Source organism: Oncorhynchus masou, unplaced genomic scaffold, assembly GCF_036934945.1.
Source record: "Oncorhynchus masou masou isolate Uvic2021 unplaced genomic scaffold, UVic_Omas_1.1 unplaced_scaffold_1597, whole genome shotgun sequence".
NCBI classification, from domain to species: Eukaryota; Metazoa; Chordata; class Actinopteri; order Salmoniformes; family Salmonidae; genus Oncorhynchus; species Oncorhynchus masou.
Genome location: NW_027006053.1, coordinates 107,374 through 133,955, shown reverse-complemented (window position 1 = coordinate 133,955; position 26,582 = coordinate 107,374). Strand labels below are relative to the sequence as shown.

At 45.3% G+C, this 26,582-nt stretch overlaps 1 protein-coding gene across 1 annotated transcript in view; it reads right to left on the bottom strand.

Annotated features, from left to right (window-relative positions):
- Window positions 1-3,036: 3,036 nt before the first annotated feature.
- The window catches only part of LOC135531479 (ankyrin-3-like), a gene marked incomplete at its 3' end in the record, with an annotated part of 84,757 nt that continues 61,211 nt past the window's right edge, over window positions 3,037-26,582 (bottom strand). Inside the window, exons 9-15 of the mRNA XM_064959511.1 lie at window positions 18,542-18,640; window positions 16,782-16,880; window positions 16,509-16,706; window positions 14,797-14,895; window positions 10,572-10,670; window positions 10,047-10,145; window positions 3,037-3,234 (exon numbers count right to left, since the gene is read on the bottom strand). Of these exons, the coding sequence (XP_064815583.1) occupies window positions 3,037-3,234; window positions 10,047-10,145; window positions 10,572-10,670; window positions 14,797-14,895; window positions 16,509-16,706; window positions 16,782-16,880; window positions 18,542-18,640 (891 nt within the window). The remainder of the gene's footprint in view (window positions 3,235-10,046; window positions 10,146-10,571; window positions 10,671-14,796; window positions 14,896-16,508; window positions 16,707-16,781; window positions 16,881-18,541; window positions 18,641-26,582) is intronic.

Sequence of the window (26,582 nt, the reverse complement as noted above, 5' to 3'; positions counted from 1 at the left end):
GTCCTGAGAGGGTGGAGAGGAGGATCTGATAGAGCCTGAGACACCCAGCCCTGAGAGGGTGGAGAGGAGGATCTGATAGAGCCTGAGACACCCAGCCCTGAGAGGGTGGAGAGGAGGATCTGATAGAGCCTGAGACTCCCAGCCTGAGAGGGTGGAGAGGAGGATCTGATAGACCCTGAGACGCCCAGCCCTGAGAGGGTGGAGAGGAGGATCTGATAGAGCCTGAGACACCCAGCCCTGAGAGGGTGGAGAGGAGGATCTGATAGAGCCTGAGACGCCCAGCCCTGAGAGGGTGGAGAGGAGGATCTGATAGAGCCTGAGACACCCAGCCCTAAGAGGGTGGAGAGGAGGATTTGATAGAGCCTGAGACACCCAGCCCTAAGAGGGTGGAGAGGAGGATCTGATAGAGCCTGAGACACCCAGCCCTCAAAGGGTGTAGAGGAGGATTTGATGGTTCATAGTGTCAAAGGCAGCGGATAGATCTAGGAGGATGAGAACAGAGGAGAGAGAGTCAGTTGGTTGAGTGACCAGTCTTGAGGCCTGACTGGTTGGGTCTGAAGATCCTGTGACACAGCCCTAAGAGAGGTGGAGAGAGGATCGTGATAGAGCCTGACCCGTCTTGAAGCCTGACTGGTTAAAGGGTGTAGAGGAGGATTTGATGGTTCATAGTGTCAAAGGCAGCGGATAGATCTAGGAGGATGAGAACAGAGGAGAGAGAGTCAGTTGGTTGAGTGACCAGTCTTGAGGCCTGACTGGTTAGGGTCCAGAAGATCCTCTGTGACACAGAGGAGAGCAGAATCGTGTTGAGTGACCCGTCTTGAAGCCTGACTGGTTAGGGTCCAGAAGATCCTCTGTGACACAGAGGAGAGCAGAATCGTGTTGAGTGACCCGTCTTGAGGCCTGACTGGTTAGGGTCCAGAAGATCGTTCTGATAGAGTCGGTCAGAGACAGAACGCTCAAGTGTTTTAGAAAGAAAAGAAAGAAGGGATAAAGGTCTGTAGTTTTAGACGTCAGATGAGTCGAGTTTTGGTTTCTTGAGGAGGGGAGTGACTCTGGCCATTTTGAAGTCATAGGGTGCGCAGCCAGTGGTCAGGGATGAGGGAAGTGAGGAATGGGAGAAGGTCTCCAGAGATTGTCTTGGAGAAGAGAGAAGGGGATGTGGTCGAGCGGCCAGACCTCACTAGTCGCAGGCTGTCATCTGGAGCGAGAGGGGAGAAAGAGGTCAAGGCGTAGGGTAGTTCTTTGTGAATGAGACCAGTGGACTCAATAGGCTGAGTGGAGGAGGAGAGGGTTGACAAAGTCCAGTGGTTGACAAAGTCGTCCGCAGAGAGGGAGGAGGGAGGGGGTGGAGGATTAAGGAAAGAGAAGACGGAAAACAGTTTCCTAGGGTTAGAGGCAGAAGCTTGACATTTGAGTGGTATAAAGTGGCTTTAGCAGTGGATATATAAATAACTAGGTGTAAATAACAAGGTAAGATACTCAAGTGAGAGAGTGGTGTGGAGACTTCCTCTCTTTCCTTCCTCAAATAACTCGGCAGAACCGTCTTTGCGACAAAACGGCCACTAACATGACTGCCGCTTACAGCTGCCACTGAGAAGCCAAGGGAGACTGAAGAACTAACACTTACTGCTGACTGCCTAGTAGAGGTGTAACCACTTCAATACAGTCACTGATCACCAACACAAGTCACAAATTGCCCTGCCACTTGATCCTGGTTGATGTGTCAACAACTATCTGCAAATGATGAGCAGTCAGCAGTTCACACACCAAGTAGACCATTGGGAAGACAGTCAGCAGTTCACACACCAAGTAGACCATTGGGAAGACAGTCAGCAGTTCACACATCAAATAGTCCATTGGGAAGACAGTCGGCAGTTCACACATCAAGTAGACCACTGGGAAGACAGTCAGCAGTTCACACACCAAGTAGACCATTGGGAAGACAGCCAGCACTTACAGTAGATGGTGCTAGCTAGCAAAAAGACAGTACTTGACCACAACAGATAAAGACAGTACTAGACCACAACAGATAAAGACAGTACTTGACCACAACAGATAAAGACAGTACTAGACCACAACAGATAAAGACAGTACTAGACCACAACAGATACAGACAGTACTAGACCACAACAGATAAAGACAGTACTAGACCACAACAGATACAGACATTACTCCTGGAGATATCAGGAGTCCTCCAATTTCCTGCTCCAGGGAACTATAGTTATAACTCTAACCCTCCTCCAGGGAACTATAGTTATAACTCTAACCCTCCTCCAGGGAACTATAGTTATAACTCTAACCCTCCTCCAGGGAACTATAGTTATAACTCTAACCCTCCTCCAGGGAACTATAGTTATAACTCTAACCCTCCTCCAGTGGAACTATAGTTATAACTCTAACCCTCCTCCAGTGGAACTATAGTTATAACTCTAACCCTCCTCCAGGGAACTATAGTTATAACTCTAACCCTCCTCCAGGGAACTATAGTTATAACTCTAACCCTCCTCCAGGGAACTATAGTTATAACTCTAACCCTCCTCCAGTGGAACTATAGTTATAACTCTAACCCTCCTCCAGTGGAACTATAGTTATAACTCTAACCCTCCTCCAGTGGAACTATAGTTATAACTCTAACCCTCCTCCAGGGAACTATAGTTATAACTCTAACCCTCCTCCAGTTATAACTCTAACCTCCTCCAGGAACTATAGTTATAACTCTAACTCCTCCAGTGGAACTATAGTTATAACCTCCTCCAGGGAACCTCTAACCCTCCTCCAGGGAACTATAGTTATAACTCTAACCCTCCTCCAGGGAACTATAGTTATAACTCTAACCCTCCTCCAGTGGAACTAGTTATAACTCTGTGTGTAGGGTGTAGTGTGTAGTGTATAGTGTGTAGTGCAAAGTGTAAAGTAGTGTCAAGGAGGACTGAGGTGATGTCTCTGTGTCCCTCTCTAATAGGGTTAGTAGTGTGTAGGGTTAGTAGTGTGTAGGGTGAAGTGTGTAGAGTGAAGTGTGTTGGGTGTAGTGTGTACCTTGGTAGTGATGTCTGGAGAAGCCCCCTGATCAAGGAGGACTGAGGAGACGTCTCTGTGTCCCTCTTTGGCAGCCAGGTGTAGGGGGGTGTAGCCAGAGGTGGTAGTGGCGTCAGGACACGCCCCATTCTGCAGCAGATACAGCACGATGTCAGGCTTCCCCAGACGACTGGAGATGTGGAGTGGGGTCTGGTTGTCCTGGAGACAGGGACAGAGGGTTAGAGGACAGACAGGAGACAAACATGAGCAAAGACACTTCAACAGACCACCAAAAAACATTTTTCTTAAGATCAACTGTGACAACAAGTCACAGTATATATAGTAATCCAACTGTAAATACTCCACATGGCTAAGAATACCTCATTTAAATATAATAACTCCACCAATAACAATACCTTATGTTAATATAATAACTCCACCAATAACAATACCTCATTTAAATATAATAACTCCACCAATAACAATAACTTATGTTAATATAATAACTCCACCAATAACAATACCTCATTTAAATATAATAACTCCACCAATAACAATACCTTATGTTAATATAATAACTCCACCAATAACAATACCTTATGTTAATATAATAACTTCACCAATAACAATACCTTATGTTAATATAATAACTCCACTAATAACAATACCTCATTTAAATATAATAACTCCGCCAACAACAATACCTCATTTAAATATAATAACTCCGCCAATAACAATACCTTATTTTAATATAATAACTCCACCAACAACAATACCTCATTTAAATATAATAACTCCACCAATAACAATACCTTATGTTAATATAATAACTCCACCAATAACAATACCTCATTTAAATATAATAACTCCACCAATAACAATACCTCATTTAAATATAATAACTCCACCAATAACAATACCTTATGTTAATATAATAACTCCACCAATAACAATACCTTATGTTAATATAATAACTCCACCAATAACAATACCTTATGTTAATATAATAACTCCACCAATAACAATACCTTATTTTAATGTAATAACTCCACCAATAAGAACCCCTTATGTTAATATAATAACTCCACCAATAACAATACCTCATTTAAATATAATAACTCCACCAATAACAATACCTCATTTAAATATAATAACTCCACCAATAACAATACCTTATGTTAATATAATAACTCCACCAATAACAATACCTTTTTTAATGTAATAACTCCACCAATAACAATACCTCATTTAAATATAATAACTCCACCAATAACAATACCTTATGTTAATATAATAACTCCACCAATAACAATACTGTCACCTTATTTTAATGTGTTTTAATTAGTTAGTCCACCAATACATGGGGTTATTATGTATTGTATTTTCGTATTGGGGTTTGTAGTTTTAAAGTTGATTAGGGGTGTGTGTGTGTTTAAATAGGTTGGCTGCCTTAAGAGTCAGGTGATTCTCGTTGTCGCTGATTGGTAACCGTATTTAGGTAGCCTGGTTTTCGCCTTGTATTTCGTGGGTGATTGTTCCTGTCTCTGTGTTAGTTTCACCAGTCAGGCTGTAATAGGTTTCACGCTCTGTTTGTTGTTTTTGTATTATTAGTTATTTCATGTATAGTTCGTTTGTTTGTCTTCACTATTAAACATGAGTAACTTACACGCTGCATTTCGGTCCGACTCTCTTTCAACTAAAGAAGAACGCCGTTACAAATACCTTATTTTAATAACTCCACCAATAACAATACCTTATTTTAATATAATAACTCCATCAATAACAATACCTTATGTTAACATAATAACTCCACCAATAACAATACCTTATTTTAATATAATAACTCCACCAATAACAATACCTTATTTTAATATAATAACTCCACCAATAACAATACCTTATGTTAATTTTAATAACTCCACCAATAGCAATACCTTATTTTAATGTAATAAATCCATCAATAACAATACCTTATTTTAATAACTCCACCAATAACAATACCTTATTTTAATGTAATAACTCCACCAATAACAATACCTTATTTTAATGTAATAACTCCACCAATAACAATACCTTATGTTAATGTTATTTTTAAATATTTTTTTTTAACTTGTTTTATTTCACCTTAATTTAACCAGGTAGGCTAGTCGAGAACAAGTTCTCATTTACAACTGCGACCTGGCCAAGATAAAGCAAAGAATTGCGACAGAAACAACAACACAGAGTTACACATGAAATAAACAAACATACATTCAATAACACAATAGAAAAAAAGAAAGTCTATATACAGTGTGTGCAAAAAGCGTGAGGACAATAAATAGACCATAGAACTACTAAAATTATTAGCTACACCAGTCGGGATTCTCTCCAGTCGGTATGGGAGATTCACTCCAGGCAGTATGGGAGATTCTCTCCAGGCAGTATGGGAGATTCTCTCCAGTCAGTATGGGAGAATCACTCCAGTCAGTATGGGAGATTCTCTCCAGTCAGTATGGGGGATTCTCTCCAGTCAGTATTGGAGAATCACTCCAGTCAGTATGGGGGATTCTCTCCAGTCAGTATGGGAGATTCTCTCCAGTCAGTATGGGGGATTCTCTCCAGTCAGTATGGGAGATTCTCTCCAGTCAGTATGGGAGATTCTCTCCAGTCAGAATGAGGGATTCTCTCCAGTCAGTATGGGGGATTCTCTCCAGTCAGTATGGGAGATTCTCTCCAGTCAGTATGGGGGATTCTCTCCAGTCAGTATGGGAGATTCTCTCCAGTCAGTATGGGGGATTCTCTCCAGTCAGTATGGGGGATTCTCTCCAGTCAGTATGAGGCAATCTCTCCAGTCAGTATGGGGGATTCTCTCCAGTCAGTATGGGGATTCTCTCCAGTCAGTATTGGGTTTTTCTCCAGTCAGTATTGGGTTTTTCTCCAGTCAGTATTGGGTTTTTCTCCAGTCAGGATTGGGTTTTTCTCCAGTCAGTATTGGGCTTTTCTCCAGTCAGTATGGGGTTTTTCTCCAGTCAGTATGGGGTTTTTCTCCAGTCAGTATTGGGGTTTTCTCCAGTCAGTATTGGGTTTCTCTCCAGTCAGTATGGGGGATTCTCTCCAGTCAGTATGGGGGATTCTCTCCAATCAGTATGGGGGATTCTCTCCAGTCAGTATGGGGGATTCTCTCCAGTCAGTATGGGGGATTCTCTCCAGTCAGTATGGGGGATTCTCTCCAGTCAGTATGGGGGATTCTCTACAGTCAGTATGGGGGATTCTCTCCAGTCAGTATGAGGGATTCTCTCCAGTCAGTATGGGAGATTCTCTCCAGTCAGTATGGGGGATTCTCTCCAGTCAGTATGGGGGATTCTCTCCAGTCAGTATGGGGATTCTCTCCAGTCAGTATGGGAGATTCTCTCCAGTCAGTATGGGGGATTCTCTCCAGTCAGTATGGGAGATTCTCTCCAGTCAGTATGGGGATTCTCTCCAGTCAGTATGGGGGATTCTCTCCAGTCAGTATGGGGATTCTCTCCAGTCAGTATGGGAGATTCTCTCCAGTCAGTATGGGGATTCTCTCCAGTCAGTATGGGGGATTCTCTCCAGTCAGTATGGGGGTCAGAATGGGAGATTCTCTCCAGTCAGGGGGATTCTCTCCAGTCAGGGGGATTCTCTCCAGTCAGTATGGGGGATTCTCTCCAGTCAGTATGGGGATTCTCTCCAGTCAGTATTGGGTTTTTCTCCAGTCAGTATGGGGATTCTCCAGTCAGTCAGTATGGGGGATTCTCTCCAGTCAGTATGGGAGATTCTCTCCAGTCAGTATGGGAGATTCTCTACAGTCAGTATGGGAGATTCTCTACAGTCAGTATGGGAGATTCTCTACAGTCAGTATGGGGTTTTTCTCCAGTCAGTATGGGGATTCTCTCCAGTCAGTATGGGAGATTCTCTCCAGTCAGTATGGGGGATTCTCTACAGTCAGTATGGGAGATTCTCTCCAGTCAGTATGGGGGATTCTCTCCAGTCAGTATGGGGGATTCTCTCCAGTCATGTTTTCTCCAGTCAGTATGGGGTTTTCTCTCCAGTCAGTATGGGGGATTCTCTCCAGTCAGTATGGGCTTTTTCTCCAGTCAGTATTGGGTTTTCTCCAGTCAGTATGGGGATTCTCTCCAGTCAGTATGGGGGATTCTCTCCAGTCAGTTTCTCTCCAGGTATGGGGGATTCTCTCCAGTCAGTATGGGGATTCTCTCCAGTCAGTATGGGGATTCTCTCCAGTCAGTATGGGGGATTCTCTCCAGTCAGTATGGGGGATTCTCTCCAGTCAGTATGGGGGATTCTCTCCAGTCAGTATGGGAGATTCTCTCCAGTCAGTATGGGGGATTCTCTCCAGTCAGTATGGGGGATTCTCTCCAGTCAGTATGGGAGATTCTCTCCAGTCAGTATGGGGATTCTCTCCAGTCAGTATGGGGGATTCTCTCCAGTCAGTATGGGGATTCTCTCCAGTTAGTATTGGGATTTTCCAGTCAGTATGGGGGAGATTCTCTCCAGTCAGTATGGGGGATTCTCTCCAGTCCAGTCAGTATGGGGGATTCTCTCCAGTCAGTATGGGGGATTCTCTCCAGTCAGTATGGGGATTCTCTCCAGTCAGTATGGGGGATTCTCTCCAGTCAGTATGGGGGATTCTCTCCAGTCATATGGGGATTCTCTCCAGTCAGTATGGGAGTTTTCCAGTCAGTATGGGGGATCTCCAGTCAGTATGGGGATTCTCTCCAGTCAGTATGGGGGATTTTCTCCAGTCAGTATGGGGGATTTTCTCCAGTCAGTATGGGGGGATTCTCTCCAGTCAGTATGGGGATTCTCTCCAGTCAGTATGGGGGATTCTCTCCAGTCAGTATGGGGGATTCTCTCCAGTCAGTATGGGAGATTCTCTCCAGTCAGTATGGGGGATTCTCTCCAGTCAGTATGGGGTTTTTCTCCAGTCAGTATGGGGGATTCTCTCCAGTCAGTATGGGGATTCTCTCCAGTCATTCTCTCCAGTCAGTATGGGAGGGATTCTCTCCAGTCAGTATGGGGGATTCTCTCCAGTCAGTATGGGGGATTCTCTCCAGTCAGTATGGGGATTCTCTCCAGTCAGTATTGGGTTTTTCTCCAGTCAGTATTGGGTTTTTCTCCAGTCAGTATTGGGTTTTTCTCCAGTCAGTATTGGGTTTTTCTCCAGTCAGTATTGGGGATACTCTCCAGTCAGTATGGGGGATTCTCTCCAGTCAGTATGGGGATTCTCTCCAGTCAGTATGGGGATTCTCTCCAGTCAGTATGGGGATCGCTCCAGTCAGTTTCTCCAGTCAGTATGGGGATTCTCTCCAGTCAGTATGGGGGATTCTCTCCAGTCAGGTTTTTCCAGTCAGTATGGGGTTTATCCAGTCAGTATTAGGTTTTCTCCAGTCAGTATTGGGTTTTTCTCCAGTCAGTATGGGGATTATCTCCAGTCAGTATGGGGTATTCTCTCCAGTCAGTATGGGGGATTCTCTCCAGTCAGTATGGGGATTCTCTCCAGTCAGTATGGGGGATTCTCTCCAGTCAGTATGGGGGATTCTCTCCAGTCAGTATGAGGGATTCTCTCCAGTCAGTATGGGGGATTCTCTCCAGTCAGTATGGGGGATTCTCTCCAGTCAGTATGGGGGATTCTCTCCAGTCAGTATGGGGATTCTCTCCAGTCAGTATGGGGATTCTCTCCAGTCAGTATGGGGGATTCTCTCAGTATGGGGATTCTCAGTCAGTATGGGGATTCTCTCCAGTCAGTATGGGGTTTTCTCCAAACAGTATGGGGGATTCTTCTCCAGTCAGTATGGGGGATTCTCTCCAGTCAGTATGGGGGATTTTCTCCAGTCAGTATGGGGGATTCTCTCCAGTCAGTATGGGGGTTCTCTCCAGTCAGTATGGGGTTCTTTCTCCAGTCAGTATGAGGTTTTTCTCCAGTCAGTATCTCTCCAGTCAGTATTGGGTTTTTCTCCAGTCAGTATTGGGTTTTTCTCCAGTCAGTATGGGGGATACTCTCCAGTCAGTATGGGGTTTTTCTCCAGTCAGTATTGGGTTTTTCTCCAGTCAGTATTGGGTTTTTCTCCAGTCAGTATGGGGGATACTCTCCAGTCAGTATGGGGTTTTTCTCCAGTCAGTATTGGGGATTCTCTCCAAACAGTATGGGGTTTAGTCAGTATGAGGGATTCTCTCCAGTCAAACACACAGTCAGTATGGGGGATTCTCTCCAGTCAGTATGGGGGATTCTAGTCAGTATGGGGGATTCTCTCCAGTCAGTATGGGGGATTCTCTCAGTCAGTATGGGGGATTCTCTCCAGTCAGTATGGGTTCTCTCCAATCAGTATGGGGGATTTCTCCAGTCAGTATGGGGGATTCTCTCCAGTCAGTATGAGGTTTCTCTCAGTCAGTATGGGTTTTCTCCAGTCAGTATGGGTTTGGTTTCTCTCCAGTCAGTATGGGGGATTCTCTCCAGTCAGTATGGGGATTCTCTCCAGTCAGTATGGGGATTTCTCCAGTCAGTATTGGGGGATTTCTCCAGTCAGTATGGGGATTCTCTCCAGTCAGTATGGGGATTCTCTCCAGTCAGTATGAGGGATTCTCTCCAGTCAGTATGGGGGATTCTCTCCAGTCAGTATGGGGGATTCTAGTCAGTATGGGGATTCTCTCCAGTCAGTATGGGGATTCTCTCCAGTCAGTATGGGGGATTCTCTCCAGTCAGTATGGGATTCTCTCCAGTCAGTATGGGGGATTCTCTCCAGTCAGTATGGGGGATTCTCTCCAGTCAGTATGGGGATTCTCTCCAGTCAGTAATTCTCTCCAGTCAGTATTGGGGATTCCAGTCAGTATGGGGATTCTCTCCAGTCAGTATGGGAGATTCTCTCCAGTCAGTATGGGTTGATTGATATCCAGTCAGTAGGTTGGGAGTTTCTCCAGTCAGTATGGGGTTTTTCTCCAGTTAGTATTGGGTTTTTCTCCAGTTAGTATTGGGTTTTTCTCCAGTCAGTATTGGGGATACTCTCCAGTCCTACCTTGGCCTTGACCTCCACTCTGGCTCCGCTCTGAACCAGGTATTTGACCACGCCAGCCTGGCCGGCCCTCGCTGCCATGTGGAGCGCCGTCTCTCCCCTCTGGAACTCAGAGATACACACAGGTTAGAAATGTTACTTCACAAACACACAGGTTAGGTACCAGGGTTCTATCAAACACACATGTTAGGTACCAGGGTTCTATCAAACACAAAGGTTAGGTACCAGGGTTCTATCAAACACACAGGTTAGGTACCAGGGTTCTATCAAACACACAGGTTAGGTACCAGGGTTCTATCAAACACACAGGCTAGGTACCAGGGTTCTATCAAACACATATGTTAGGTACCAGGGTTCTATCAAACACAAAGGTTAGGTACCAGGGTTCTATCAAACACACAGGTTAGGTACCAGGGTTCTATCAAACACACAGGTTAGGTACCAGGGTTCTATCAAACACACAGGCTAGGTACCAGGGTTCTATCAAACAGTAAGAAAGAGAGAGAGAGAGTATATTCTGTGACTCACCACATTAGTTGTGTTTGGCGAAGCTCCATGATTCGTCAGCTGAGTGACGATGTTATCGTGTCCCATGAAAGCCGCCACATGGATCGGAGTGAGACCCGACTGTAACAGAGACACAGAGTTGGGCTAGGAACAAGAGACTCAGCTGGAACAGAGACATTGATAGTCCGCTTTAAAGTTGTAGGCAGTTCACCGAGTGCATAGCCCCCAGCCCCTAGCTCACAACAGAAGTTATCTGGCCCTTTTCTGGTAAAAACTGATACCAGAGCCAGCCCCTCTGACCAGCACCAAGCCTTCCTCCTCAAGATCCTGTCAGCAACATGTGTCATGTCCGGATAAAACTCCTAACACAGAACCTCAGCTAACTCAGATACTTCTATTCACTTCAAAAACCACTTCAAACAGTCTGTAGCAAACAACTCCAATCACCAGAACTGAGTGTCCATGTACAACTATCAAAGACAAACATCACAGAACAGAGATCCATTCTAGAATGGTTGAACAGAGAGACACAGTCAGTCAGAAGACAACATGTTAGTTAGTAGGTCCTCTGTAGGTCTTCTGTAGCTTTTGTAAAGTTAGTTAGGTGTTCCTCTGTAGGTCTTCTGAAGTTCCTACCTCGGTCACTGCCTGTATAGACGCTCCGTGTTTCAGTTCCTACCTCGGTCACTGCCTGTATAGACGCTCCGTGTTTCAGTTCCTACCTCGGTCACTGCCTGTATGGAGCCTTCGTGTTTCAGTTCCTACCTCGGTCACTGCCTGTATGGAGCCTTCGTGTTTCAGTTCCTACCTCGGTCACTGCCTGTATAGACGCTCCGTGTCAGTTCCTACCTCGGTCACCGCCTGTATGGACGCTCCGTGTCAGTTCCTACCTCGGTCACTGCCTGTATGGAGGCTCCGTGTTTCAGTTCCTACCTCGGTCACTGCCTGTATGGAGCCTTCGTGTTTCAGTTCCTACCTCGGTCACTGCCTGTATAGACACTCCGTGTCAGTTCCTACCTCGGTCACTGCCTGTATGGAGGCTCCGTGTTTCAGTTCCTACCTCGGTCACTGCCTGTATGGAGGCTCCGTGTTTTAGTTCCTACCTCGGTCACTGCCTGTATGGACGCTCCGTGTTTCAGTTCCTACCTCGGTCACTGCCTGTATGGACGCTCCGTGTCAGTTCCTACCTCGGTCACTGCCTGTATGGAGGCTCCGTGTTTCAGTTCCTACCTCGGTCACTGCCTGTATAGACGCTCCGTGTTTCAGGTCCTACCTCGGTCACTGCCTGTATGGACGCTCCGTGTCAGTTCCTACCTCGGTCACTGCCTGTATGGACGCTCCGTGTTTCAGTTCCTACCTCGGTCACTGCCTGTATGGAGGCTCCGTGTTTCAGTTCCTACCTCGGTCACTGCCTGTATGGACGCTCTGTGTTTCAGGTCCTACCTCGGTCACTGCCTGTATGGACGCTCCGTGTTTCAGTTCCTACCTCGGTCACTGCCTGTATGGACGCTCCGTGTCAGTTCCTACCTCGGTCTTTGTCTGTATAGACGCTCCGTGTTTCAGTTCCTACCTCGGTCACTGCCTGTATGGACGCTCCGTGTTTCAGTTCCTACCTCGGTCACTGCCTGTATGGACGCTCCGTGTTTCAGTTCCTACCTCGGTCACTGCCTGTATGGAGGCTCCGTGTTTCAGTTCCTACCTCGGTCACTGCCTGTATGGACGCTCTGTGTTTCAGGTCCTACCTCGGTCACTGCCTGTATAGACACTCCGTGTCAGTTCCTACCTCGGTCTTTGTCTGTATAGACGCTCCGTGTTTCAGTTCCTACCTCGGTCAATGCCTGTATGGACACTCCGTGTCAGTTCCTACCTCGGTCACTGCCTGTATAGACACTCCGTGTCAGTTCCTACCTCGGTCACTGCCTGTATAGACGCTCCGTGTCAGTTCCTACCTCGGTCACTGCCTGTATAGACGCTCCGTGTCAGTTCCTACCTCGGTCTTTGTCTGTATGGACGCTCCGTGTTTCAGTTCCTACCTCGGTCACTGCCTGTATGGACGCTCCGTGTCAGTTCCTACCTCGGTCTTTGTCTGTATGGACGCTCCGTGTTTCAGTTCCTACCTCGGTCACTGCCTGTATGGACGCTCCATGTCAGTTCCTACCTCGGTCTTTGTCTGTATGGACGCTCCGTGTTTCAGTTCCTACCTCGGTCACTGCCTGTATGGACGCTCCGTGTCAGTTCCTACCTCGGTCTTTGTCTGTATAGACGCTCCGTGTTTCAGTTCCTACCTCGGTCAATGCCTGTATGGACGCTCCGTGTCAGTTCCTACCTCGGTCTTTGTCTGTTTGGACGCTCCGTGTTTCAGTTCCTACCTCGGTCACTGCCTGTATGGACGCTCCGTGTCAGTTCCTACCTCGGTCACTGCCTGTATGGAGGCTCCGTGTTTCAGTTCCTACCTCGGTCACTGCCTGTATGGAGGCTCCTTGTTTCAGTTCCTACCTCGGTCACTGCCTGTATGGACGCTCTGTGTTTCAGGTCCTACCTCGGTCACTGCCTGTATGGACGCTCCGTGTTTCAGTTCCTACCTCGGTCACTGCCTGTATGGACGCTCCGTGTCAGTTCCTACCTCGGTCTTTGTCTGTATAGACGCTCCGTGTTTCAGTTCCTACCTCGGTCACTGCCTGTATGGATGCTCAGTGTTTCAGTTCCTACCTCGGTCACTGCCTGTATGGAGGCTCCCGTGTTTCAGTTCCTACCTCGGTCACTGCCTGTATGGAGGCTCCGTGTTTCACTTCTTACCTCGGTCACTGCCTGTATGGAGGCTCCGTGTTTCACTTCCTACCTCGGTCACTGCCTGTATGGAGGCTCCGTGTTTCAGTTCCTACCTCGGTCACTGTCTGTATGGAGGCTCCGTGTTTCACTTCCTACCTCGGTCACTGCCTGTATGGAGGCTCCGTGTTTCACTTCCTACCTCGGTCACTGCCTGTATGGAGGCTCCGTGTTTCAGTTCCTACCTCGGTCACTGCCTGTATGGAGGCTCCGTGTTTCACTTCCTACCTCGGTCACTGCCTGTATGGAGGCTCCGTGTTTCACTTCCTACCTCGGTCACTGCCTGTATGGAGGCTCCGTGTTTCAGTTCCTACCTCGGTCACTGCCTGTATGGAGGCTCCGTGTTTCAGTTCCTACCTCGGTCACTGCCTGTATGGAGGCTCCGTGTTTCAGTTCCTACCTCGGTCACTGCCTGTATGGAGGCTCCGTGTTTCAGTTCCTACCTCGGTCACTGCCTGTATGGAGGCTCCGTGTTTCTGTTCCTACCTCGGTCACTGCCTGTATAGACGCTCCGTGTTTCAGTTCCTACCTCGGTCACTGCCTGTATGGAGGCTCCGTGTGTCAGTTCCTACCTCGGTCACTGCCTGTATAGACGCTCCGTGTTTCAGTTCCTACCTCGGTCACTGCCTGTATGGACGCTCCGTGTTTCAGGTCCTACCTCGGTCACTGCCTGTATGGAGGCTCCGTGTCAGTTCCTACCTCGGTCACTGCCTGTATAGACGCTCCGTGTTTCAGTTCCTACCTCGGTCTTTGTCTGTATGGACGCTCCGTGTTTCAGTTCCTACCTCGGTCACTGCCTGTATGGACGCTCCGTGTTTCAGCTCCTACCTCGGTCACTGCCAGTATGGACGCTCCGTGTTTCAGTTCCTACCTCGGTCACTGCCTGTATGGACGCTCCGTGTTTCAGCTCCTACCTCGGTCACTGCCAGTATGGACGCTCTGTGTTTCAGTTCCTACCTCGGTCACTGCCTGTATAGACGCTCCGTGTCAGTTCCTACCTCGGTCACTGCCTGTATAGACGCTCCGTGTCAGTTCCTACCTCGGTCACTGCCTGTATAGACGCTCCGTGTCAGTTCCTACCTCGGTCACTGCCTGTATAGACGCTCCGTGTTTCAGTTCCTACCTCGGTCACTGCCTGTATGGAGGCTCCGTGTTTCACTTCCTACCTCGGTCACTGCCTGTATAGACGCTCCGTGTCAGTTCCTACCTCGGTCACTGCCTGTATAGACGCGCCGTGTTTCAGTTCCTACCTCGGTCACTGCCTGTATAGACGCTCCGTGTCAGTTCCTACCTCGGTCACTGCCTGTATAGACGCTCCGTGTTTCAGTTCCTACCTCGGTCACTGCCTGTATGGACGCTCCGTGTTTCAGCTCCTACCTCGGTCACTGCCTGTATAGACGCTTCGTGTTTCAGTTCCTACCTCGGTCACTGCCTGTATAGACGCTCCGTGTTTCAGCAGCAGTTCCATCACTTTGATTCTGTTCTTCTTGCAGGCGATGTGGAGCGGAGTGAAACCATTCTAAAAGAAAAACACACAGCACAACTCTACAGATGTACTGGCTGGTTAACACACAACACAACTCTACAGATGTCCTGGCTGGTTAACACACAACACAACTCTACAGATGTCCTGGCTGGTTAACACACAACACAACTCTATAGATGTCCTGGCTGGTTAACACACAACACAACTCTATAGATGTCCTGGCTGGTTAACACACAACACAACTCTACAGATGTCCTGGCTGGTTAACACACAACACAACTCTACAGATGTCCTGGCTGGTTAACACACAACACAACTCTACAGATGTCCTGGCTGGTTAACACACAACACAACTCTACAGATGTCCTGGCTGGTTAACACACAACACAACTCTATAGATGTCCTGGCTGGTTAACACACAACACAACTCTATAGATGTCCTGGCTGGTTAACACACAACACAACTCTATAGATGTCCTGGCTGGTTAACACACAACACAACTCTACAGATGTCCTGGCTGGTTAACACATAACACAACTCTATAGATGTCCTGGCTGGTTAACACACAACACAACTCTACAGATGTCCTGGCTGGTTAACACACAACACAACTCTATAGATGTCCTGGCTGGTTAACACACAACACAACTCTACAGATGTCCTGGCTGGTTAACACACAACACAACTCTATAGATGTCCTGGCTGGTTAACACACAACACAACTCTATAGATGTCCTGGCTGGTTAACACACAACACAACTCTACAGATGTCCTGGCTGGTTAACACACAACACAACTCTACAGATGTCCTGGCTGGTTAACACACAACACAACTCTATAGATGTCCTGGCTGGTTAACACACAACACAACTCTATAGATGTCCTGGCTGGTTAACACACAACACAACTCTATAGATGTCCTGGCTGGTTAACACACAACACAACTCTACAGATGTCCAGGCTGGTTAACACACAACACAACTCTACAGATGTCCTGGCTGGTTAACACACAACACAACTCTACAGATGTCCTGGCTGGTTAACACACAGCTAACCAGCCTGGTTAACACACAGCTAACCAGCGTGGTTAACACACAGCTAACCAGCGTGGTTAACACACAGCTAACCAGCCTGGTAAACACACAGCTAACCAGCCTGGTTAACACACAGCTAACCAGCCTGGTAAACACACAGCTAACCAGATACTAACCAGATAAACATGTGGAGTTACAGTAACTGGCCTCTCTGGCTGCTTTGAGGTTTGGCACCGTGTGTTATTTCTCCAGTTCCCTCTTTACTTCTTCCTTTTTCTCTCTAAACTTCAATCATTCTGTTCCAATGACTAAACACCATGCCAGTATACTAGTGGCTGCCTGATGCCATAACCCCTAGCCCTAACCCTGCAGCCAGCCAACACACTTTACTGTCAGCCTCAGAGGCTGTGGACTGGATGAGGCAGAATGATATACAACAGGAAGTGATGTTACTGTTCCCATGTCACTGTTCTGTGTTTCCAATTTAGTGTGGATCCCAGGAAGAGTAGCTACTGCTAAAGTTAATGCTAACTTATTACTAAAATAATGCTAAGCTTAAGCTAAGCTAACATCTAACAGCGATTTTAATACACAGTGTGACTGATGCTTACCAGTGCTTTAGCGTTGGGATTGGCCTTCTTGTCCACAATGACCTTGGCGACCTTGTAGTGTCCGCAGTGGGCGGCGACATGCAGGGCCGTCAGATAGTCGTTGGTGACATCATCAACAGGAACCTCGTGGTGTAGCAGGAGCTGAACACAGTTCAGATGGTCCCCCTGGGTGGCCATGTGGAGGGGAGACAGACCGTTCTGGAGGGGGACAGACAGACAGTTTAGAGGGGGGACAGGGACAGAGAGAGAAAGACATTGTCATAGTTACTGTACCTTAGTTTTGGACAGGATGGGAGCTCCTCTGTCTAGCAGCATCTCTAGCACCTGTTCATGTCCGCTCCTGGCGCCACAGTGGAGAGGAGTCAGACCGTCCTGGGGTCAGAGTTTAAGGGGAAGTAGGGCATTACACAGGTTACTTACTGGATCTCTGACTATTGGTTCTTTCCTGCTGGGATTTCTAGATGTTTTGTGTATGTTGTGTGTGAGCTAGATTGACTTCCTGTAGGACAATAAACATGAATCTGACCACAGACCAGTCCTCCTGTAGGACAATAAACATGAATCTGACCACAGACCAGTCCTCCTGTAGGACAATAAACATGAATCTGACCACAGACCAGTCCTCCCGTAGGACAATAAACATGATTCTGACCATGGACCAGTCCTCCAGTAGGACAATAAACATGAATCTGACCACGGACCAGTCCTCCAGTAGGACAATAAACATGATTCTGACCATGGACCAGTCCTCCAGTAGGACAATAAACATGAATCTGACCATGGACCAGTCCTCCAGTAGGACAATAAACATGATTCTGACCATGGACCAGTCCTCCAGTAGGACAATAAACATGATTCTGACCATGGACCAGTCCTCCAGTAGGACAATAAACATGATTCTGACCATGGACCAGTCCTCCAGTAGGACAATAAACATGAATCATTTACAGTAGTATTGCTATTTCTATTGTCAAAACAACCATGTCACATCTGGGACTGAGACAATACTAGAGAAGAGCAGCTTCCATACAGGGCTTATGTCATAATATACACCCAAACAGAAACATAGATGTTAAGAATTCACAGGTTTCACGTTGCGTCACTACATCGTGGAAAGTTCTATGAGGTCCGACTGAGCGTTGTACTCAGTGCATTCTCAATTGGCGCTGATGAAGATTTAGTGACTTGGAAACACAAAGACACTTCTAAAGTGATGAATGTTCCATTGCCATTCTGGCTGGCAACGTCCTTATCCCTTGCTTGCTAGCTAGCCAACTACGGCTAAATTGCCATCACGTCAAAAAGTACAGCCAGAATAACAGCAAAGTAGCCGCATTTTCATTTGCTTAAGTTGTTTTCTGGTGACATTTATTGGATACATCCATAACAATGAGCTAATGAGGTACCATTTTGCCTGGCGTAGGAAATGTGGTCACTCGTCAGGACTGCTCACTCGTTGTTCAGAGGAGCTAGCCAACAACACAGCTAACACAATCACTTCAAACTGAAGCTGGAAAGACTACAAACGAGCTGCACTTCCTTTAGTTTGTTTAACCTTTTTTTCCAATTGACATTTCTTTATATATATCCATAAAAAGTATACAAGCTGATTCATGATTTGGACTGTCTGAGAAACGCTGCCTGCCTGTCTGTCTCGTCCCGACTCCCGACACATTACTATGGGACAACTGGAGATCTAATATGAATATAGAATCCATGTTGAAAATGTCGGAGTGACAGACAGCACGGTTTATACAAATCTCCGCTGTTAAAACTAAATGATAGTCTAAAAGAAATGTGAGATAATGTCTAGATGCTTTTTATAGTGGAAATAAAGGTTATAAATTGCCTGGCTGGGCTGATGAGACCGTGGATTGTGCAGTCAGATGGAACAGAGTAAATAGGCATTTTAATGTCATAGATTTAGCCGGTGGTAACTTGTGGAATAGACGCCGGGTGGAATGCTGATTTAACCAATCAGCATTCAGGATTAGACCCACCCGTTGTATAATGTAGTACAGTGTATATCTAACCTTAGTCCTGGCGTCTATCGTGCCTCCCCTCTCCAGCAGAACTTTCACCATGTTGCCATTCCCTCTCTTAGAAGCCACGTGCAGCGGTGTGATGTCATTCTGAGGAGGGGAGACACAACATCAAGTCATAAATACAGTACAGTCATTATTTCCATCAGATTAGACATTAAGACAATACCCACACATACAGTATAGTCATTATTTCCATCAGATTAGACATTAAGACAATACCCACACATACAGTATAGTCATTATTTCCATCAGATTAGACATTAAGATAATACCCACACATACAGTATAGTCATTATTTCCATCAGATTTGACATTAAGACAATACCCACACATACAGTATAGTCATTATTTCCATCAGATTAGACATTAAGACAATACCCACACATACAGTATATTCATTATTTCCATCAGATTAGACATTAAGACAATACCCACACATACAGGACTTTGAATGACACTAACAGCAGATTATCAGTGGTATGTTCTGAGTGTATTGTAAACAGCTACACCCTATGAAGATACCCTTAATACAACCTAAAGTACAGTATCACTGTTAGTTGTGTCAGCAGGGCAGTCAGGTCTGAGGTAGTCTGTGGTACTGGGGTTAGTGAACTGTGTCGGCAGGACAGTCAGGTCTGAGGTAGTCTGTGGTACTGGGGTTAGTGAACTGTGTCAGCAGGACAGTCAGGTCTGAGGTAGTCTGTGGTACTGGGGTTAGTGAACTGTGTCAGCAGGACAGTCAGGTCTGAGGTAGTCTGTGGTACTGGGGTTAGTGAACTGTGTCAGCAGGACAGTCATGTCTGAGGTAGTCTGTGGTACTGGGGTTAGTGAACTGTGTCAGCAGGGCAGTCAGGTCTGAGGTAGTCTGTGGTACTGGGGTTAGTGAACTGTGTCAGCAGGGCAGTCAGGTCTGAGGTAGTCTGTGGTACTGGGGTTAGTGAACTGTGTCAGCAGGACAGTCATGTCTGAGGTAGTCTGTGGTACTGGGGTTAGTGAACTGTGTCAGCAGGACAGTCAGGTCTGAGGTAGTCTGTGGTACTGGGGTTAGTGAACTGTGTCAGCAGGGCAGTCAGGTCTGAGGTAGTCTGTGGTACTGGGCTGAAGAACACCTCCCTCTAGTGACAGCTAATGGTATTCATATATCAGCTCAAACCAGCTCAAATCATGTGCTATGACAGAGTAAATGCATGATGTGCATCTATAAGCATCTATAGGCTCATATATCATAGTGCAGGAATATGACCGACTGAGAGCCTTGGCAGGGTGTGTCCATACCTTAAGGGAACATTTCGACAATCACCGTATAGTTAGTGAGAAAGTCCCTATTGGAACTGTACGGTCCCTTACTAGACGTCCGAAAACATTTTAGAAATTCGGGACGGGTAGTCGGGCCGAGCGGTAGGGCCAGACCTACCGGGAAGTCATCAAATGAACTTTGTCGGACATTCGGTTTTCGTTTAATAAAATAAACAAATTTTAGCCCATTTTTGCGCAATGCCGAAATATCCCACAAGAGGGCATAAGCAATCATATTGCTATTGGACAAAACATCACGAATCACGACGTGCCATATCTCGGAAACCGAAAATATTTCGAAGCCGAAACTTGGTGAGCGTAGGTTTGGCATTATGGGAAGATGGCCCCGAACAAGATGGCGTCTAGGCCTCAACGGTTTTTGAGTTATGGCCATATTTCTGGGATTAAAGGTCCAAAATGAAAATAGAGAAAAGATTTTTTCACTTCACGTCAAAGTCAAGGAGCCTCCGGTGTCAATAAAAAAAAAAAATCGGCCATTTATCTATCGTCATTTTTACGAGAAATCGTACGTTGACCAGATCGTGATGTTCAGATATAGGTGTTTTTTTTTTTTCAACGGTTACAGATCCAGTTGCAGGGTGTTCATACGAGTATTTTTAAAATGTGCTGCGGAGCTCTGCGACATTTCTGTGATTTTCTATGATTTTCTGAAATAACACACACTCACTAAACCCTCCGTAAATAACTCAGTTCTTAACGTAAAGACTTAAAACTCAGGATTCTGTAAAGGCATACCCCAATGAGGATATGAGTTTATTTATAGCTTCCTGTGCCAACCGGAAGTGCCATAATTGGTGTCTCAGGGGCTGTTTGGAAGGGTTAAAAAAATCAGATCTGTCCAAAACTTCATATGTGTGATTAGACAACCCCCATGAACTGTAAATCAGTCATTTTTCCCAACAGATGTCAAAGAAAAGCTCTCACACACACACACACAGCAAGGATGGAGTGACAAAGCGTGGTGTTTAAAGACACAGAGAGCAGGCAATGGCATAAACATAATCCCAAGGCCGTGCCGAGTCCAACGAGGTGCCCCGCTTGACCGTAGCTCGCTCGGTCTGAGCGCGGCGACCATGAGAAAAATAGGCCCAATATGAAGCCTTCACCAGTACGTCATTTGATTTTGGGTGACAGCGGCGGAACCGTTAGGTTTAGAAAGACAATTCAACCACAGGACTGTTCCTAAGGTCCTCCTGATCTGTCCAAGCCTATCCTTGACCGTGTGACATTAACCCTTCACAGTCAAAAGAAGGTGTTTACATAAAAACTGTGTTCATTGACTTCTCTCCCCATAGGAATATATTGGCTGCTCCACTAAATACAACCTGGAGTCTATATGGGTTATGAATGTTGTATGAACCTGTCTTTGGTACCAGTCCATCAGACCACTATAAGGTCTACCTGTGTCGATTCTAAGCTTCCTGGACCAACCGGAAGTGGTCCAAATCGCCCTAAAAGTGTATACCCATACACTGCCTGCAATTTGATGGACATAGTGCATTGAACCCTGTGTAAATCAGTCAGTTTTCATGGTATAGACTTAAAACTCAGGATTCTCTAATGGAATACCCCAATGAGGATGTATGTTGAGTTACAGCTTCCTGTGCCAACCGGAAGTGCCATAATTGGTGTCTCATGGGCTGTTTGGAGGGGTTAAAAAATCAGATCTTTCCAAAACTTCATATATATGATTAGGCAACCCCCATGAACTGTAAATCAGTCATTTTTCCCATAAAAATTCAAAGGAAAACTAAATCACACAGATACACAACATGGATGGAGGGACGTATCATTGGGGTGCGTAGAGACTGACAGTGCCTCCAATAGTTAGCTTTGAATGATATCAAATTGACTGATGGACGGTGACTTGCAGGTGACTCTTGTCCATTAGCAATATGTTTAAGCGGTGAGGTACCATCACCAAAAGCGACATTCTGAAATCAACCCAAACGAGCGATGGAGAGGTACCAGTATCACTGCCCAAACATCCCTATGTCATCGGGCCAGTCAATTTGGCATTCCTGCATGATTTTTATGGCATGACAAATTGGTAATGGTGACTGCCCAGTTAACCATATGGCAAATGCACAGTGACTTTGAAAGAGTGAGAAAAATCACCAAATGGACATTCTGGAATCAACCCTAACGAGTGATGGAGAGGTACCAGAATCACTGCCAAGCCATCCCGAGTTCATCGGGCCAGTCAATTTGGCATTCCTGCAAAAATTTTCAGTGACTTTGCAAAAGTAAGGAACATTTGCAATATGTTTTAACAGTGAGGTACCATCACCAAAAGCGACATTCTGAAATCAACCCAAACGAGCGATGGAGAGGTACCAAAATCACTGCCCAGCCATCCTGAGGTCATCGGGCCAGTCAATTTGGCATTCCTGCAAAAATTTTCAGTGACTTTGCAAAAGTAAGGAACATTTGCAATATGTTTTAACAGTGAGGTACCATCACCAAAAGCGACATTCTGAAATCAACCCAAACGAGCCATGGAGAGGTACCAGTATCACTGCCCAGCCATCCCGAGGTCATCGGGCCAGTCAATTTGGCATTCCTGCAAAATTTTCAGTGACTTTGCAAAAGTAAGGAACATTTGCAATATGTTTTAACAGTGAGGTACCATCACCAAAAGCGACATTCTGAAATCAACCCAAACGAGCCATGGAGAGGTACCAGTATCACTGCCCAGCCATCCCGAGGTCATCGGGCCAGTCAATTTGGCATTCCTGCAAAAATTTTCAGTGACTTTGCAAAAGTAAGGAACATTTGCAATATGTTTTAACAGTGAGGTACCATCACCAAAAGCGACATTCTGAAATCAACCCAAACGAGCCATGGAGAGGTACCAGTATCACTGCCCAGCCATCCCGAGGTCATCGGGCCAGTCAATTTGGCATTCCTGCATGATTTTTATAGCATGACAAATTGGTGATGGTGACTGCCCAGTTAACCATATGGCAAATGCACAGTGACTTTGAAAGAGTGAGAAAATCACCAAATGGACATTCTGGAATCAACCCTAACGAGCGATGGAGAGGTACCAGAATCACTGCCAAGCCATCCCGACTTCATCGGGCCAGTCAATTTGGCATTCCTGCAAAAATTTTCAGTGACTTTGCAAAAGTAAGGAACATTTGCAATATGTTTTAACAGTGAGGTACCATCACCAAAAGCGACATTCTGAAATCAACCCAAACGACGATGGAAAGGTACCAGAATCACTGCCCAGCCATCCCGAGTTCATCGGGCCAGTCAATTTGGCATTCCTGCATGATTTTTATGGCATGACAAATTGGTGATGGTGAATGCCCAGTTAACCATATGGCAAATGCACAGTGACTTTGCAAAAGTGAGAAAACATAAACAAATGGACATGATGAAATCAACACCACGAGTGATTGAAAGGAACAACAATCACTGCCCGGCCATCCCGAGTTCATCAGGCCAGTCAATTTTGCATTTCTGAAGGATTTTTGAGCATGTCATACTGGTCTTGTTTTAATTTCTTATGACATTTGGCCCCCACAAAACATATGCCTTATGCACAAGCAAAAAAAACAAAAACATTATAATAATAAAATATGACTAAAGTATGTTGATACAGTTCTTATACGTGTGTAACTGACACAAAATTCTTGAAAAAATTTCGAAAAACGGTCCAGAAAGCACTTTTTTAGGGGTGTGTGAAGTTTTTTATGAAATTTAATAATTTTTGACTTTTGACTTCTGACTTCCTATGAAATCATATTGCAGATGGACAAAACACATGCAATATGCGCAAGTAAAAAAAAAAAAAAAAAAATTCTGATAATAAAATATGACTAAAGTATACAGTTCTTATACGTGTGTAACTGACACAAAATGCGAAAAAATTTCGAAAAACGGTCCAGTAAGCACTTTTTTAGGGGTGTGTGAAGTTTTTTATGAAATTTAAGAATTTTTGACTTTTGACTTCTGACTTCCTATGAAATCATATTGCAAATGGACAAAACATATGCAATATGCGCAAGTAAAAAAATTAAAAAATTATGTTAATAAAATTGGACAAAAGTATTTTCATACAGTTCTTATACATGTGTAATTGTCAAAAAAAGCGAAAGAATTTCGAAAAACGGTCCAGAAAGCACTTTTTTAAGGGGTGATACGTTTTTTTCAAAAAATTCGTTTTTTCAAAATTTGGCTTTTGGATGTTGACTTGGAGTCCAATACCAATATGAAAAACCATGGTGGAGTGCAATCGCCACCTGTTGGATTTTTGAAGTGTTACAACTGGCAATACCCATATGGCAATAGCAGTAAACTTTGCATGAATCAACGCCGCTTTGGGTGGTATTGGCCAATGTGTGCATGGTTTGGCCTATGCCAATAACTTGCCATTCATTTTTGTCCACTACGGGGGTGAAATCCCTTACATGTGTAAGGGCCTTGGCAGGGTGAGTGCAGACTGACTCCAGCAGCTGTAGAATGATATCTGATATTGGGTACTACCCTGCACATTCAGGTCCCAAAGCACATTCTAGACCTGGGCTGGATGGAAATCGGCCTGATGAGTCTTACCCTGGTCTTGTTTTAGAGGACTCTTACCCTGGTCTTGTTTTAGAGGACTCTTACCCTGGTCTTGTTTTAGAGGACTCTTACCCTGGTCTTGTTTTAGAGGACTCTTACCCTGGTCTTGTTTTAGAGGACTCTTACCCTGGTCTTGTTTTAGAGGACTCTTACCCTGGTCTTGTTTTAGAGGACTCTTACCCTGGTCTTGTTTTAGAGGAGTCTTACCCTGGTCTTGTTTTAGAGGACTCTTACCCTGGTCTTGTTTTAGAGGAGTCTTACCTATACTGGTCTTGTTTTAGAGGACTCTTACCCTGGTCTTGTTTTAGAGGACTCTTACCCTGGTCTTGTTTTAGAGGACTCTTACCCTGGTCTTGTTTTAGAGGACTCTTACCCTGGTCTTGTTTTAGAAGACTCTTACCCTGGTCTTGTTTTAGAGGACTCTTACCCTGGTCTTGTTTTAGAGGACTCTTACCCTGGTCTTGTTTTAGAGGACTCTTACCCTGGTCTTGTTTTAGAGGACTCTTACCCTGGTCTTGTTTTAGAGGAGTCTTACCTATACTGGTCTTGTTTTAGAGGACTCTTACCCTGGTCTTGTTTTAGAGGAGTCTTACCCTGATCTTGTTTTAGAGGACTCTTACCCTGGTCTTGTTTTAGAGGACTCTTACCCTGGTCTTGTTTTAGAGGACTCTTACCTGGTCTTGTTTTAGAGGACTCTTACCCTGGTCTTGTTTTAGAGGAGTTTTACCTATACTGGTCTTGTTTTAGAGGACTCTTACCCTGGTCTTGTTTTAGAGGAGTCTTACCTATACTGGTCTTGTTTTAGAGGACTCTTACCCTGGTCTTGTTTTAGAGGACTCTTACCCTGATCTTGTTTTAGAGGACTCTTACCCTGGTCTTGTTTTAGAGGACTCTTACCCTGGTCTTGTTTTAGAGGACTCTTACCCTGGTCTTGTTTTAGAGGACTCTTACCCTGGTCTTGTTTTAGAGGAGTCTTACCTATACTGGTCTTGTTTTAGAGGACTCTTACCCTGGTCTTGTTTTAGAGGAGTCTTACCTATACTGGTCTTGTTTTAGAGGACTCTTACCCTGGTCTTGTTTTAGAGGACTCTTACACTGGTCTTGTTTTAGAGGACTCTTACCCTGGTCTTGTTTTAGAGGACTCTTACCCTGGTCTTGTTTTAGAGGACTCTTACCCTGGTCTTGTTTTAGAAGACTCTTACCCTGGTCTTGTTTTAGAGGACTCTTACCCTGGTCTTGTTTTAGAGGACTCTTACCCTGGTCTTGTTTTAGAAGACTCTTACCTATACTGGTCTTGTTTTAGAAGAGTCTTACCTATACTGGTCTTGTTTTAGAAGAGTCTTACCTATACTGGTCTTGTTTTAGAAGAGTCTTACCTATACTGGTCTTGTTTTAGAAGAGTCTTACCTATACTGGTCTTGTTTTAGAGGAGTCTTACCTATACTGGTCTTGTTTTAGAGGAGTCTTACCTATACTGGTCTTGTTTTAGAGGAGTCTTACCCTGGTCTTGTTTTAGAGGAGTCTTACCTATACTGGTCTTGTTTTAGAGGAGTCTTACCTATACTGGTCTTGTTTTAGAGGAGTCTTACCCTGGTCTTGTTTTAGAGGAGTCTTACCTATACTGGTCTTGTTTTAGAGGACTCTTACCCTGGTCTTGTTTTAGAGGAGTCTTACCTATACTGGTCTTGTTTTAGAGGAGTCTTACCTATACTGGTCTTGTTTTAGAAGAGTCTTACCTATACTGGTCTTGTTTTAGAGGACTCTTACCCTGGTCTTGTTTTAGAAGAGTCTTACCTATACTGGTCTTGTTTTAGAGGAGTCTTACCTATACTGGTCTTGTTTTAGAAGAGTCTTACCTATACTGGTCTTGTTTTAGAGGAGTCTTACCTATACTGGTCTTGTTTTAGAGGAGTCTTACCTATACTGGTCTTGTTTTAGAGGGGTCTTGTTTTAGTCTTACCTATACTGGTCTTGTTTTAGAAGAGTCTTACCTATACTGGTCTTGTTTTAGAAGAGTCTTACCCTGGTCTTGTTTTAGAAGAGTCTTACCTATACTGGTCTTGTTTTAGAGGAGTCTTACCTATACTGGTCTTGTTTTAGAGGAGTCTTACCTATACTGGTCTTGTTTTAGAGGAGT